Source organism: Neurospora crassa, linkage group II (assembly GCF_000182925.2).
Source record: "Neurospora crassa OR74A linkage group II, whole genome shotgun sequence".
NCBI lineage: Eukaryota > Fungi > Ascomycota > Sordariomycetes > Sordariales > Sordariaceae > Neurospora > Neurospora crassa.
In genome coordinates, this window is record NC_026502.1 from 760,406 (window position 1) to 773,947 (window position 13,542).

At 51.3% G+C, this 13,542-nt stretch overlaps 4 protein-coding genes across 4 annotated transcripts; 3 read left to right on the top strand and 1 right to left on the bottom strand.

Annotated features, from left to right (window-relative positions):
• The first annotated feature begins 1,355 nt into the window (after positions 1-1,355).
• NCU03425 (threonine synthase) lies at positions 1,356-4,160 on the top strand. The gene is made up of 3 exons (XM_951618.2): positions 1,356-2,025; positions 2,085-2,669; positions 2,720-4,160. The coding sequence occupies exons 1-3, from the start codon at positions 1,930-1,932 to the stop codon at positions 3,698-3,700; spliced, it is 1,662 nt and encodes a 553-aa protein (XP_956711.1). The 5' UTR covers positions 1,356-1,929; the 3' UTR covers positions 3,701-4,160.
• A 1,226-nt stretch (positions 4,161-5,386) lies between these two features.
• NCU03424 (hypothetical protein) lies at positions 5,387-6,479 on the top strand (the record flags this gene model as incomplete). Its single annotated transcript, XM_951617.1, has 3 exons — positions 5,387-5,756; positions 5,849-5,938; positions 6,256-6,479. The coding sequence occupies 3 exons, from the start codon at positions 5,387-5,389 to the stop codon at positions 6,477-6,479; spliced, it is 684 nt and encodes a 227-aa protein (XP_956710.1).
• A 3,143-nt stretch (positions 6,480-9,622) lies between these two features.
• On the top strand, positions 9,623-11,482 carry NCU10483 (hypothetical protein; the record flags this gene model as incomplete). The annotated part of the gene is made up of 1 exon (XM_001728332.2): positions 9,623-11,482. The coding sequence occupies exon 1, from the start codon at positions 9,809-9,811 to the stop codon at positions 11,480-11,482; it is 1,674 nt and encodes a 557-aa protein (XP_001728384.2). The 5' UTR covers positions 9,623-9,808.
• Positions 11,305-12,787, bottom strand: NCU03423 (secretory pathway protein Ssp120). The gene is made up of 3 exons (XM_950668.2): positions 12,381-12,787; positions 11,989-12,310; positions 11,305-11,884 (listed from the first exon to the last, which is right to left on the bottom strand). Exons 1-3 carry the CDS (start codon positions 12,511-12,513, stop codon positions 11,719-11,721), a joined length of 621 nt encoding a protein of 206 aa, XP_955761.1. The 5' UTR covers positions 12,514-12,787; the 3' UTR covers positions 11,305-11,718.
• Positions 12,788-13,542: the final 755 nt, after the last annotated feature.

The window sequence follows — 13,542 nt, forward strand, 5'->3', positions numbered from 1 at the left end:
CGACTGCGAGACGGTACCTAGGTAGAGAGTATTTTGAAAAGTCCAAGGCCCAAAAAAGGCCGGCATACCCAGACAAAGTGGGCGCTAGGTGTCACTCCTTTGGACTGAATGCTCCGGGTGCCTGCCCAGAGTGTGACGGTTGATAAGATAAGGTCCATCCCGGACCGGGAGTCAACCTCATCCCGCGCCAAGTTTTCCCAAGTTCGTTTCCATCATGCTCGATATTCAAGACGAAGACTCCCAAGCAACTTATTGCGCCATATCTCTTCAGTCTTCATCAAGGTCCTATCTTTTTCTTTTTTTTTTCCCATCCCTCTGAACACAAAGCCACAAGAACAGTCACGGGTCCACCCTGGGTCACACGGCAGCACGCGTCTAATGATGCTACGGAAAGTTCCACGTTCCCCGCTTTGGCCCACGACGGGGGGTCCGGACCCTTTATGGGTGCCCGATCCCACGTGTCGATCGATGAGTTTTAGTTGTCGATAAGCTAAAACCTCGCAGTCGTCAACAATATTTTGGACATTGGCTACCTACCTAGAGGTACCCATGGCATTCTCCAATCTTCTCTTCCGTTTCCAATCACCTCAACTACACTATGTAGTACACTATAGACATCTTCAAGTGACATTACAGGGTTCAGTATTTTAGGTTGTCGAGTTAATATCAACCCAATATCCCCAACCGATAAACATTAGAGGTACCTTGTTCTCGCCTCATGTGTTATATGACAATGAGGATCTCGCACTCATGACTCGCACCCTGTAGCCGTTGTCATAGTTTCAAAACACCATAACCGTTGTTGATCTTGACGGATGCCAACCTACGACAGGTAAACATCGGCTGACGAACAGCAAAGACATTCTGGCGCCGACATGATCGGCCCAACCCAACTTCAAACTCAACAACATGCGGCGGCATATGCAGACCAGCCGCACACGTCACATTCACATTTCCGCCGGGACACCAGCGGGACATGGAAATGAAGCCTGGTGCTGATCATTTTAAACGCGTCCGGGATGCCTGGCTCCTCACCAAGCCCAAACAAGATATCCATCCGCCAACCGAGCCTCCCAATTGGTACCCATGCAGACGAGGCGGACATCACGCGCCGCAAACATGGCCGTCTTTGGTGGAACTAGGTGGTGATGATGTCCAATTGCTGCGTCATTCCCGTCTTAAATCTTTCAATCATGGAGCTAGGTAACGTTGGGATTTTCGGACGTTGGAATCATCACTAGTCTTCTTTCTTTATCTCAGTAAGTAGGCAAGCGCCCTTTGATACCTACACTAATTCAAACTCCCATCTACGGACACTAGATGCATTTTGCATGGTCCATGTTCATGTTCGGCATGATGCTGTCTCTCATTCGGCTGCCCCGCCCCGCCGTGACGCCGACCTACCTAGCGGCTGAGGATAAGAACTTAATTGGGCTCAACAGGGGGCTCAGGGGCGGCGGGCAGTTGCAAATTCGTCTCATGACGGCCGGGATGGGATGGCTTTTTAGGGAGGATGAGCCAAGGAACCGATACGGATGCGGGGCAAAATTTTCAGCGGCCCCGCCTCCAGTCCGTGCTTGCTTGCCCACGCATTTGCTACCTATGTAGGTGTTTACAATGGGCTGACAGGCAATTGCCCGCCAATTGCTGCCATATTGCCATCCGCCACGCCTTAAAGGGCGGGCCCGGCGGCCGATGCTCGGCGGGAGTCATTCATTTCTTGACTGCCCAGCCCGATCGACGAGACTGCCACTCAAAAGACTCTGAAACTGGGGCCGCTGTCAACAATTTCAGCTTCCACTTCCCCCCATTCCTCCATTTCCTCGACAAACTAGTTCCCAAACACCAAACCCAAACCCAGCAATTAGAACCCGAGCGAGGTCCGACTGCGAAAACCACCCTCCCAACACCGCCAGCAAATTGCCCACCATGTCCAACGGCGTCGCGACCAACGGCACTGAGTCCCAGGACCAGACTCACACCCCTTGCCAACGCTATCTGAGCACCCGCGGTGAGGACGGCGGTGTATGTTTCTCCCTCTGGATCGCCTCACCTGTGGTCGCCAGCTGCTGACTTGACCTTAGCACTCTTTCGAATACGTCGTCCTCAAGGGTCTCGCCGCCGACGGCGGTCTCTACATCCCCCAAGAGGTGCCTGTCGTGCCCGAGTCCGTATGGCAGAGCTGGAAGGACCTATCCTATACCGACCTCGCCTACAACATCATCTCTCTCTTCGTTTCCCCCTCAGAGATCCCCGCCGAAGACCTTAAAGACATCATCAACCGCTCCTACGCTACCTTCCGCACCCCCGAGGTTACTCCCCTTGTCCACCTCCAGGACAGCATACATCTTCTCGAGCTCTTCCACGGCCCGACTTTTGCCTTCAAGGATGTCGCCCTTCAGTTCCTCGGCAATCTCTTCGAGTACTTCCTCGTGCGCAAGAACCAGGGCAAGGAGGGAAGAGACAGGTACCACCTGACTGTTGTTGGCGCGACGAGCGGTGACACTGGCTCCGCCGCCATCTACGGTTTGCGCGGCAAGAAGGATGTCTCCGTTTTCATGCTTCACCCCAAGGGCCGTGTAAGCCCCATCCAGGAGCTTCAGATGACCACTGTGCTCGATGCCAACGTTCACAACCTCGCCATCACCGGCAACTTCGACCATTGCCAGGTAAGTCCGCCTCACCACGCCCTTCATCACATTCTCTAACCCCTTAGTAGGACATCCTCAAGTCTCTCTTCGCCGACCCCGAGATCAACGCTACCCACAAGCTCGGCGCCGTCAACTCCATCAACTGGGCCCGTATCCTTGCCCAGACCGTGTACTACTTCTACTCCTACTTCTCCCTGGCCCGCCAGTCCGAGTCCTTCAACATTGGCGACAAGGTGCGCTTCGTCGTTCCCTCGGGCAACTTTGGCGACATCCTCGCCGGCTACTTCGCTTTCCGCATGGGTCTCCCCGTCGACAAGCTCGTCATCGCCACCAATGAGAACGACAGTCTTGACCGCTTCTGGAAGACTGGCTGCTACACCAAGAAGCCCGTCAGCGGCTCCAAGGCTGAGGGCGGTCTTCCCGAAGACGGCGCCAAGGCGCACGAGGATGGAGTCAAGGAGACCATGAGCCCCGCCATGGACGTCCTGGTATCGAGCAACTTTGAGCGTCTGTTGTGGTATCTCGCCTACGAGTTTGCCTCCAGCGCCGGTATGGATGACGAGTGGAACAAGAAGCAGGCCGGTCAGGAGGTCAGCTCCTGGCTTACGGATCTCAAGGTGAAGGACGGCTTCGGCCCCGTCTACAAGGACGTCCTTGAGAGCGCGCGCCGCAACTTTGAGAGCGAGCGTGTCACCGACCAGGAGACCCTCGACACCATCAAGAGCCTGTACCAGGAGGTTGGCTACGTACTGGACCCCCACACCGCCGTCGGTGTCGAGGCCGCCAGGAGATCGGTCAAGCGCGCCGGTGCCGACATCCCCCACATTTCCCTATCGACAGCCCACCCCGCCAAGTTCTCTGGCGCCGTCAACCTTGCGCTTCAGGACCAGCCCGAGTTCGACTTTGAGGCCAAGGTGCTACCGCAGGAGTTTGTCGGTCTGGACCAGAAGGAGAAGCGCGTCCAGGATGTGGCCAATGACTGGACGGCAGTGAGGGAGGTGATCAGGGAACAAGTAGAGGAGGAGTTGAAGGCGCTGGATTCTGCTTAGGCTGTCTTTGAGCGGTGGAACGTTTGCGGATAGGAGCGAGGGCAGCAAAAATCAAGAGGTCATTTATTACGTTCAACGCGTGTGTATCGCGTGAGGTTTTCTTTTTGGGATAAGTTATCGTTTTGGCTTGGGTTTACACATTCCATTTTTATAGAGAGAGGTTGCAAAAGACAGTTTATCATTGTAAAGATGTAAAGTATGAGGTGATGGTTGACCTGCCTTTGCATTTGGGTATGTCACAATGATTCTTGGATGAACCATGATCGCCACTAGATAAACGGGGAGTGAGAAAGACGGCGTACCGGGTTAGACGGGTATGTTAAAATACCAATGTTTAGGCGTGCTTTGGTCATGTATGTTATATAGAGAGGTAAAGATATTAAGGAAGGGAAGTGCTACGAAACTGAACTATGTTGCAGAGGCCTCTTATTTCCGTCGGAATGAACCCAATCTCTCTCTCTCTCTCTCTCTCTCTCTCTCTCTCAAACTCTAAAAAAAAAGAAAAAAAAAAAAAAAAAAGAAAAAAAGGAGTTTTCAAAATAAAATGAAAAACTTTTTTTTTAAAGAAAACTCTAAAGAAAAGAGAAATGCAATAAAAAACTAAACAGTAAACATCTGTACAACACCATACATTCATTCTCTGGTCGTCCCACCGACCCAACCCTAACCCCAATTACTTTTCTTAGTCTGGCCCTCACCTGCTTCAATTATGGAATGAGCGGACTTCCGCTGGATATGTATGGTCGTGTGTGCTTGTTTATGGTTTTCCTTTTTTTTTTTTTTTTTTTTTTTTTTTTTTTTTTTTTTTTTTTTTTTTTTTTTTTTTTGGAAGGAGTTACAGATAATGGACGTTGGTCTGTCGAGATTGGGTTGTCGTGGGTGGTTCGTGGCGGGGGTAGTGATGGAGTGGAGAGTTCCCGATGGTTCGTTGTCGATGGATGGATAGGTACCTAGGGATGGGATGGGTTGAGGCTGAAAGGGGTACGGTGGTACGGCGGTACAATAAGTACGTAGGGGGGGATCGCTGGGTTAGGGGAGTTGAGGAGGGATGAGTGACTGGATGAATGGGGAGGATTTATGAGTAAGGGGAGCTGGGCTTCGGGTGTTATCGATCTATGCTGTGTGCGAATTGGGGCTGGTCACGGCTGTTCCTGTTCATCTTAGGTATCAACCCTGGGTTATTTTTTTTATTTCCAAGCCAAATTCAGGTGGGCGAGATGCGTGGTGGCATTGGGAAGGTGCGTTCTTCGAGTACACCGGTCATGACGATGTCGCCGCGCACGCTTGTATCCGGTTATGGGAGCCATCGATTGCCTATAGAATTTCTGACTGCGCGACGAAGATGACTGTGTTGTGTTGCGCTAGAACAGTCACGGCCTTTCTCCTCCTTGCCTACCTGATCTCACCAGTCATGTCAGTTTGGCCGCTCAACGTAATCGATAGACTTGAAGTTTGGCTTGACGAATGACTCTTAGTCTCTCACCACGGTGCAATGACTAATGAAGTCAAACATCGTTATTGCAATCAATTCGCCGGTGGTTGCATTTTCAGAGGTATAAAGGTATTCTTAATGAGCCGAGCCTTTTCAATCGCCATCTCAAATCCTCCAGCACCACCCTCACTTTTCAGTACCCTCCTTCTGTTGTTACCATATTTGCGCCACTTTCCTTCCTCCTGTCGCTAACAATGTCTTCCCCAGGCCGCCCCGACTCCCCAAATCTTAATCCTCCGCCATCCTCCCCTCTTCCCCTCCTGCCCCCCTTCCGCGCTCCCTCAGGGACATCCAGACCAACAGCAACCGACACAGCGCGCCAGCAAGGCGCCCTGCTTGGTCTTTTGTCAAGCGTTTGTCGAGTGATTGAAAGCTTGTACCAAGATCTCCGGTTCATGGAGAGAAGATTCGGCGGGGATGCTGTGCGCGCGCCCAAGCAGCAGTTGGAAGAGCGCAGGAAGAGGGTGAGGATTGTGTGGAAAACGGTGGAAAAACACCCCGGGTTGGCTTGGGAGGGAGAGGTGGTGAGGTTGTGTGAGAGAATGTTGGGGGATATCTTGAAAGGTGAGTTTTTGGTTCCCGGAATGATGGGGAGTGATGATTTGATGCGTGTGTGCTAGTGGAAATGATGTGAATGTGTGAAGATGTGAATGAAGGTTCAGTTGCTTTCAACGTTGGAAGGGCAAGGGGGTACAGGGGGCGGATGGGTCTTGGCGCGCGCAAGCTGGTGGGCGTGGGGGTAGATGGTGGGTAGAAGGGTTGGGGACACTCAACCCCCGTTTGCGAATCACCATTTCAATATTCTATTACCGCTCTATAACCAAAGCATACTATATATTGATTTAATATGGAGTAGATGTTCTGGAATCTTTGAAATACAAGAAAAAGATCTGGTCGAGTGTCCTCCTTCTCGGTACCTATTTTCTACCCAGGCCCACCCCTACCAAGGAGCCAACCCAATCTACCTCCCTGGCTTGGCATCGCATCAACATACCCCCCATCCCAAATGCAACAAAAAGTACACTACAGCACCCCAGTACTGACGAGCATATTTTTCCTCTAGTATACCACCCATTCATCAATAACGGAGAGAGCACCACCACCTTCATGGCGCCATGGGGAGAATACCTTGGGACCTTCACGGGAACTATCTCAGACGTTGAGGAGGAAGTAGACAAGGCAGTAAAGAAGCTGACCGCCAATGACCGGAAAACTTCCGGCACATATGGTGGCGCCGGCTCCGGAGGAGGAGTGAGGATAGAATCGTTGATGCGGCCACTAGGGTGATTTCGGCAGGTAGGAAGGATTTACCACATGGACGACGGGGCAGGTGATGGTGGGGTTCGGCGGATGCGAATCGGTGAAGACGAGAGGCCAGGCAGATATATGTAGATGGAAGAGTGAAAGAGGGTCTTCTATTCAAATATTAGCAAACCCCCAAGTTCCTCACAAATCTGTCCAATACGTCAAGTGACCTGGTTTATGTGAGCAAATGCATCGCTCGTGCGCTCGTGGCTGATGCAACTCGGTTTCTGGGCGTTGCTCACGGTTATGGGTAGAGTAGAAGGGAGTGGATTGGTTGATCAGGCTAACTAACGGTTTCTCGCCGTGGCCACTAGTTAAATACTGCTGCAAAGCCCACCAAAATCCTTACACCCCATAGCACCTTCCACTGACCCAACATGTTGGCCGGTAGGGAGCCGGTGCGCTCACGTCCTTTGGCGCAAAGGACGTCAACGACCCAACAAGCTCAAACAACCGACCGGTTTCATACATATAATGCTAACCGCCATCAAATCCTTCAAGAACCATATCGTCATGACGTGGTAAGAAGGCGAAGAAGTGCATGTTAGATTGCACAAAATACATAAAGCAAGAATCGGGAGGTGGGTTCATAATATTGAAAGCGACCTGAGGCTGCTTTGTTGCCTCCTACATGCAAATTTTTGACTCGTAGATTGACCAACCGATATCGACACTCAACGGATGGTTCGACCCCTGTGTATGATAGGGATGGGATGGACCGTCGCTCGCGGAGGAACAGGGGTTTACCGGGGAACTCTTAAGACATTGCAAAGTGGCTCAGTATTCACTCCGTAATATTACTTGAAAATGCCCATCATGGAATGACATGGACTGCATGATCACGAACATGATATCGCGAATTTGTCAAGGTGAATATGTAGATGATTAGAGTAGATGGGGTGCATAGAAGCTGATCGCTCATCGCCCTGGGAGAACCTTGAACAACCTAATCGAACTGACGGTCTATGTAGATGATTTGAGTAAACGGGATGTATAAAAGGCGGCCATGAACAGTATGGTGGCTACCCTCCGCGCTAAACTTTGCCCGCTCGGAATTGCGTGTCATCACTATCGTGATCGGTGCTGTAGAGTAGGTACATACGCTCATCCACGCCAAGGCCAATGATCCTGTCTTGTCGGAAGGTTCGTACTATCGGCAGGCCTTTGATCGATTGGATCACTTGATTGAGAAAGAGGCTGGCGCAGCCGGGATCCATGGATATCTCAGTGCCCAGGTGGTTGCCAGATCTATCGTCCGAATCTCGAAATTGGAAAGAGTGGTGTAATATGGCGTGGTGGGACGTCATCCTTGATCGGCAGGTATCTGGTGTGGCTGTTGCCGAATAGGCTTTTTAAGACTTTGGTAACCTGCCTGTGCAAGGGGTCTGGAATGTGTGAAGACCAAAAGGAACCAAGTAGGTTCGGTCTAATTGCTGGATGTTTTTGTCGCTTGTCATCTCTTTCAATTTTGGTGTCATTGCTCGTACTTGCCCTATATGCATTGTTAGAAATGTCATCACCGTAGGCATCAGACGACCAACTTCGGATCTCGAACGTACTTGTTTCCTATGTCGAGGAAAGTGCGAATCGCCGGTGACTCGGTTCTGGCATTTGATCGTCTGAGCTTGGGGGCTTCCTTGCAAGCTTCGCCAATTAAATGTGTCGTCAATGCCTGCACCAAAGGTTAGCATATTCTGTCCTTCCCAATGACCTTTCGGTCCATCAGTGACGACCCAGGACATTTCAACATCATCGCCTTCCGCCGCAAGTCAAAACCTTACCGTCGCCTTGATAAGCATCCTCTGCCTTCCTGTTTCGTAATCATCTGCTCTCCCGCTTTCCCTGCATCACCTCGTCTGTTGCCCTTTCCGACATCAACACCAGAACTGCTCGCTTCAGTTCAACCGTCATTCCGCCCACCTTCTCGCACTGGATCACTCCTCGCCATCAACATCACAACTTCCAACCAAGTCATTCTCTCCTCAACCCACCCAAACATCACAACTTTCTCTCGTGCACAGGCCACCTCGTCTGCCTATATAACCCCCAGTCCCCCTCAATTTTGCAAACAGTCTCCTCTTCTTTTCTTCATAACGTTCAGTCCGACTGTGGGAGGCTCAAGAATCTCTCACAGTAGGCAGCCATAAGGTTGCTTGCACTTCTCGTAGACCCCCCAGGGCCAACTCCCTGGGTAAAGAAGTCCGGGCACAATTTTTGGAAACAAACCTTCAGGTTTCACCTGACTGTGACATTTCACTCTTTTTTTCGTTGTGCTTCTCTGCCTTTGGGTGGGGACATGAGGAAGAAAAATCAATGCACGGGATAGATGAGGGATGGAGATGGAAGTGATGGGGTGGGATAAAAGAGGATGGGCAGGTGGTTGGAAGGAAGGGAAATCAGTGGTGGTGGATGTGGTCGATGTGGTGGATGTGAATGGACAGAGACAGGAGGAAAAAGAAACACTGGATTTGGGATGGGGATCTGGGGTTTAAGTACTGTGGTAGGTGTGGACGTGTCCTTGTTTTGAACACCATATGCACAGGGCATTTCTTTTCCAAGATTCATTGATGCATTGCAGCGGAGGTCACTTTGTTGCGCCGCTGGGCTCGGTCGCATGTCGCTCTTCCGAGGGCTGAGACCTTTCAAGAGGGGACTCTTCTACATCATCATTGATGCAATGAGCGTTTAATATCTTTTTCTCCGCTGTGAACCAAGGGCCGCTGTTTGGCTTGGAAAAGATGTGGCATTGTTTGTCTTTAACCATCGAGTCGTGAACTAGATGCGATACTATCAGGAATATGGCTTTGAGACGCACAACTTTGTTAGTACGGTATCGGTAGCCCTGGTTGCTTCACTCAGCGATTTGGCATGTCGAAATATCACGGCGTCCACATTCCATTTCGAGTAGCCGACTGAGAGATAATTGCCAGAATTAAGGACATCACGAAGAAGTTCACAACAACTGTATTATGATGCTGGCCGTGAAATCATGACCACGACCTTACCATGAGCTCGACCAAGTTCTTGGCATTCAGGAGTTTGAAGCTGTCTCTATTCTCACAGGGTTAGGGTCAAAGCGGAATGTTCGACTTTTCATCCGTACGCCAACATCCCCGCCGCCGATCTTCTGTTGTACCTGCATCACCGGCGGGCCGTTCCCCAACTCGCCAGACTCCCGGACCCCGGATATTCGACGTTTTTAGCCTGGTCCCATCAAGAAATTTTATTTGTACGCCGTCTCACCTTCAAAGACTGTCACCGGTCCACCAGATCCCGACCAATCACCAAGCACATCCAACAAGTGCAGCAACATGTCAGAACAAATTCCATCCACCGTGTCGAAAGACGAACATCAGAGGAAACCGAGAGGACCCAAACCACCGAAACAAAAGAAGGAAAACCCCATCACGGCCGCTGTCAACTCATGGCTCCAAGACCACACCCAATCCATTTCCCTTCCCACACTACTTTCAACACTAGACAGCATCCAGGATGAAGGCCAACTCAAAGCCCTCCTCCTCGACAAAGCGCCCAAGCGGTGGGTAATCTACGAACCCATGGTCCTTCTCCCCAGCGGTAGTTTCACCACCACTCCCTGGCCTCAGCTCCTTGACTCTCTTTCTTCCAACGTCAAATCCAGTTTGTGGACCCGCATCTTGTCAAACATCACTAGCGACGGGGCGTCAAAGGTGGACTTGAGCAGGTTGGCTGTTAATGAAGGGATCCCTTTACATATTGCCGACGGCGCTGCTGAAAAGGATGCAAGAGAAGAGGAAGAAGAGGAGAACTTGTTGCGCTCTCCCAGCGGCCTCAAGTTACTCCACGGCGACTTTGGTCCCGCCTTATCACCATCCCCCACCGTGGCCCTAGTACCAACGCCACAAGATTTCGAGCAAGCATTCTGGGTGTCGACCAAGCAGAATGGGATCACGCAGATTTGGGCGCCGCGGTACACCATGTTTTCGCGGGGGAACGTGAAGGAGAAGGCTAGATTGTTGGATTTCCACCGGTCTCCAACTCCCATTGGCGCAGCGCCCACCAGCAGCAACGGAGCAGCAGCACCACGACAGCAACAACAACAACAACAACAACAACAACAACAACAACAACAACAACAACAACAACAACAACAACAACAACAACAACAACAACAACAACAACAACAACAACAACAACAACAACAACAACAACAACAACAACAACAACAACAACAACAACAACAACAACAACAACAACAACAACAACAACAACAACAACAACAACAACAACAACAACAACAACAACAACAACAACAACAACAACAACAACAACAACAAAGCCTGAGTCATCGAGGAAGAGCACCGACCGTCCTAAAGGGCAAATACGCCCTAGATCTATACGCAGGCATCGGCTACTTTGTCTTTTCGTACGCCAAGCTGGGGATGCGCGTGCTCTGCTGGGAGATCAACCCGTGGAGCGTGGAGGGGCTGCGGAGGGGCGCGGTGGCGAATAAGTGGAGTGTTAAAGTGTTTCAGGGGGAAGAAGACCTGACAAAGAAGACCACGGCGGAGCTGCTACAGGAGGCAGATGCCGAGGGGGTACAGATTGTGGTGTTTTTGGAGGGGAACGAAAGTGCAGGGCGGAGAGTAAGGGAATTGAGAGAACGGAAAAGGGAGTTGGATGTGGTTCATGTGAATGGAGGGTTTTTGCCTACGAGTGAGAAGAGCTGGAGGGATTCGTGGCAGGCGGTGGTGGGGAAAGGGGTGGGGGATGGATGGTTGCATTTACATGAGAATGTTCATGTGAAAGATATCGAGTCGCGAAGGGGGGAGATTCAGGAACTGATGACCCGCTGGAACGAAGAGTTGGATGACAGTGATGGGACAACAACAGAGACAAAGGCGGTGGTGGAGCATGTAGAGCTCGTCAAGACGTTTGCGCCAGATGTGTGGCATTGTGTCTTTGATGTATACATTAAAAGGTGTTGTGATACAGGTAGTAAGTAGTAATGGTAGTGGTAGTAGTCGTCGTCCAACATGACGGTCTGGTTTCGTCGTAACCCTTTCGCCAATGCGCGCGGGTGGGTATTCATCAGTTTATACATAGATCCGTTTCCAAACAAGCATCCATCCGTATCTAGATATCCAGTCCATCCTGGACCTCTCCATATGCGCCGGGGAAAAAAAGAAACAAAAAATCAAATCATGTACGCAGATCGAGCAGCTAGGGAGGAGCGCTCGCCTTACCCACTCCTCCGGAACTTGGCGGGGATGTTCTCCTCGATGATGGCGATCTTGTCCATCTGGGCTAACCGCTCCTCTTCGAGTTCCATCTCCTCGTGCTTCTTGAAATGTTCAATGTCTTCGGGGTGGGTAAGGTCCTCGAGCTTGGTGTTGTCGTCGTGGTACCTGCAGCAAGCGATCGTTAGTCTCCGTCATCATGTCTTGGCACAGGGCCGGCGGGTTTTTGCGCCGCCCCCGTTTCGGGGGGGCCAGGGACAGGACAAACTCACTTTTCCCAGTGATGAATCTCGTATTCGTACTCAGCATCGCCGTGGTGTCCCGGTCCCGTACCCATATCTGGAAGCGTCTTGCCCTCGACCTCGATGAAGCGCACGAACTCGTCCTTGGTGATGACGCCGTTGCGGTCGTAGTCGATCAAGCCAAGGATGTCGCGGACTATCTCGTCTCTCCTGGGCTGGGAAACGCCCTTGTTGGAGTCGTCCATCAGGCCGTATGTGCGGAGAATCTCGAGTCCTTCCCAAGTGCCGTCGGCATCGAAGTCGTGCAGAGCGAAGAAGGAGGCGGCGTCGAAGTTCTCGACGTGGTGTTCCTCTGGAAGGAAGCAAGGGCGATGTTAGTGGCTGTCGGGCCGTGAGACATGGACTGCGTGCGGAAAACATACCAGCCATGTGCTTAACCATCCATGAGGCGTTCTCGCCGACAATGGGCTTTTGCGATCTGCTGCTGTGGTCGCCGTGGGCGAGGGCGGACCCTGTCAGGCCGAAGGCGGCGAGGATAACGGTGGACGGGCGCATGGTTTTGGTATGGACGGACGGATTTTGGGTCGGAGGATTTGGGATGGTATGACGATTGGAAGAATGCGCCGGGCGACTCGGACTGAAAGACGGATGTGTTTATAAAGAAGAAGAAAAAGATGCGACCAGCCCCCTTTTTGATCAATCGGTTTTGCGATTTGCGATTGCTCTGTTTTTGGTTTGGCAAGCTGGAAACGACCCCTGATCTTATCGCAACTTGATTGATCAATTGGACGTTTGCTCGTGGAGACGGTGACAAACTGGGTCTGGCGACTCGGTGACGTGCTTGTTCTTCCAGAAGGTTTAGCGTGCCAAGAAGATTCTTCAAGCCCATCGCCGACTCCATCCTTGGCGTTGGTTCTCGATGCCCTACAAAATAGTAGCGTTAAGGCGCCAAGTTTTCGCGTAATAAGCCTGGTTTTATGTGTAACGCCATCCGCACTTCGGGCGCCAAGCTCCAAACTGGATGTCCATGCTTCCACCCAACAACATCAGTCAGATACAGATGGATCTCCGACTTTTTGTCATCTGATATCTCATCGATCGCCCTTCCCATGGACTCTACTCAAGTCAGTTTGAAATCACCTGGATGCCAGGCTTCATGAACATCTACGGCATATCCCGCCTTGGTTCTTTCTCGCCAATGAGTGCATGTCCACCTCCACGTCCAGCAGTTCAAAAGGCAGGGTGATGAAACCTAGCTGTGTACAATTCTTTTTGATCTTGGAGTGCTGGGGAGACGGACACTTTGGTCCTGTTCAGCATGATATCTCGGTCCCGAGCTTCCCACTCTCGCTCCCGGATGCGACACTGATATCAATACTTGAATATCTCTCCACACCATTCCTTTTTCAACTCACCTCTTCGTCAACTCTAGCCAACTTCAAGTGAGGTGAGCAACTTCTGACCGGGGTGCTGCCGTCCATGATACACTGGTTACCCCCCCGAGCATGTTCATCAGCGGACGCTCGGGAGGAAACACTGAAACTTCGCAACCCTTGGGAAACTGGAACGGACATTACTGCGCCA

Excerpts from the sequence above, each read along its gene's own strand:
- NCU03423 (XM_950668.2), bottom strand. The coding sequence starts at position 12,513 with ATGCGCCCGTCCACCGTTATCCTCGCCGCCTTCGGCCTGACAGGGTCC. Across the intron at positions 12,311-12,380 it reads GATGGTTAAGCACATGGCTG|AGGAACACCACGTCGAGAAC; the intron begins GTATGTTTTCCG and ends GCTTCCTTCCAG. Across the intron at positions 11,885-11,988 it reads GAGATTCATCACTGGGAAAA|GTACCACGACGACAACACCA; the intron begins GTGAGTTTGTCC and ends CGCTTGCTGCAG.
- NCU03425 (XM_951618.2), top strand. The coding sequence starts at position 1,930 with ATGTCCAACGGCGTCGCGACCAACGGCACTGAGTCCCAGGACCAGACT. Across the intron at positions 2,026-2,084 it reads CCCGCGGTGAGGACGGCGGT|CACTCTTTCGAATACGTCGT; the intron begins GTATGTTTCTCC and ends ACTTGACCTTAG. Across the intron at positions 2,670-2,719 it reads GCAACTTCGACCATTGCCAG|GACATCCTCAAGTCTCTCTT; the intron begins GTAAGTCCGCCT and ends ACCCCTTAGTAG.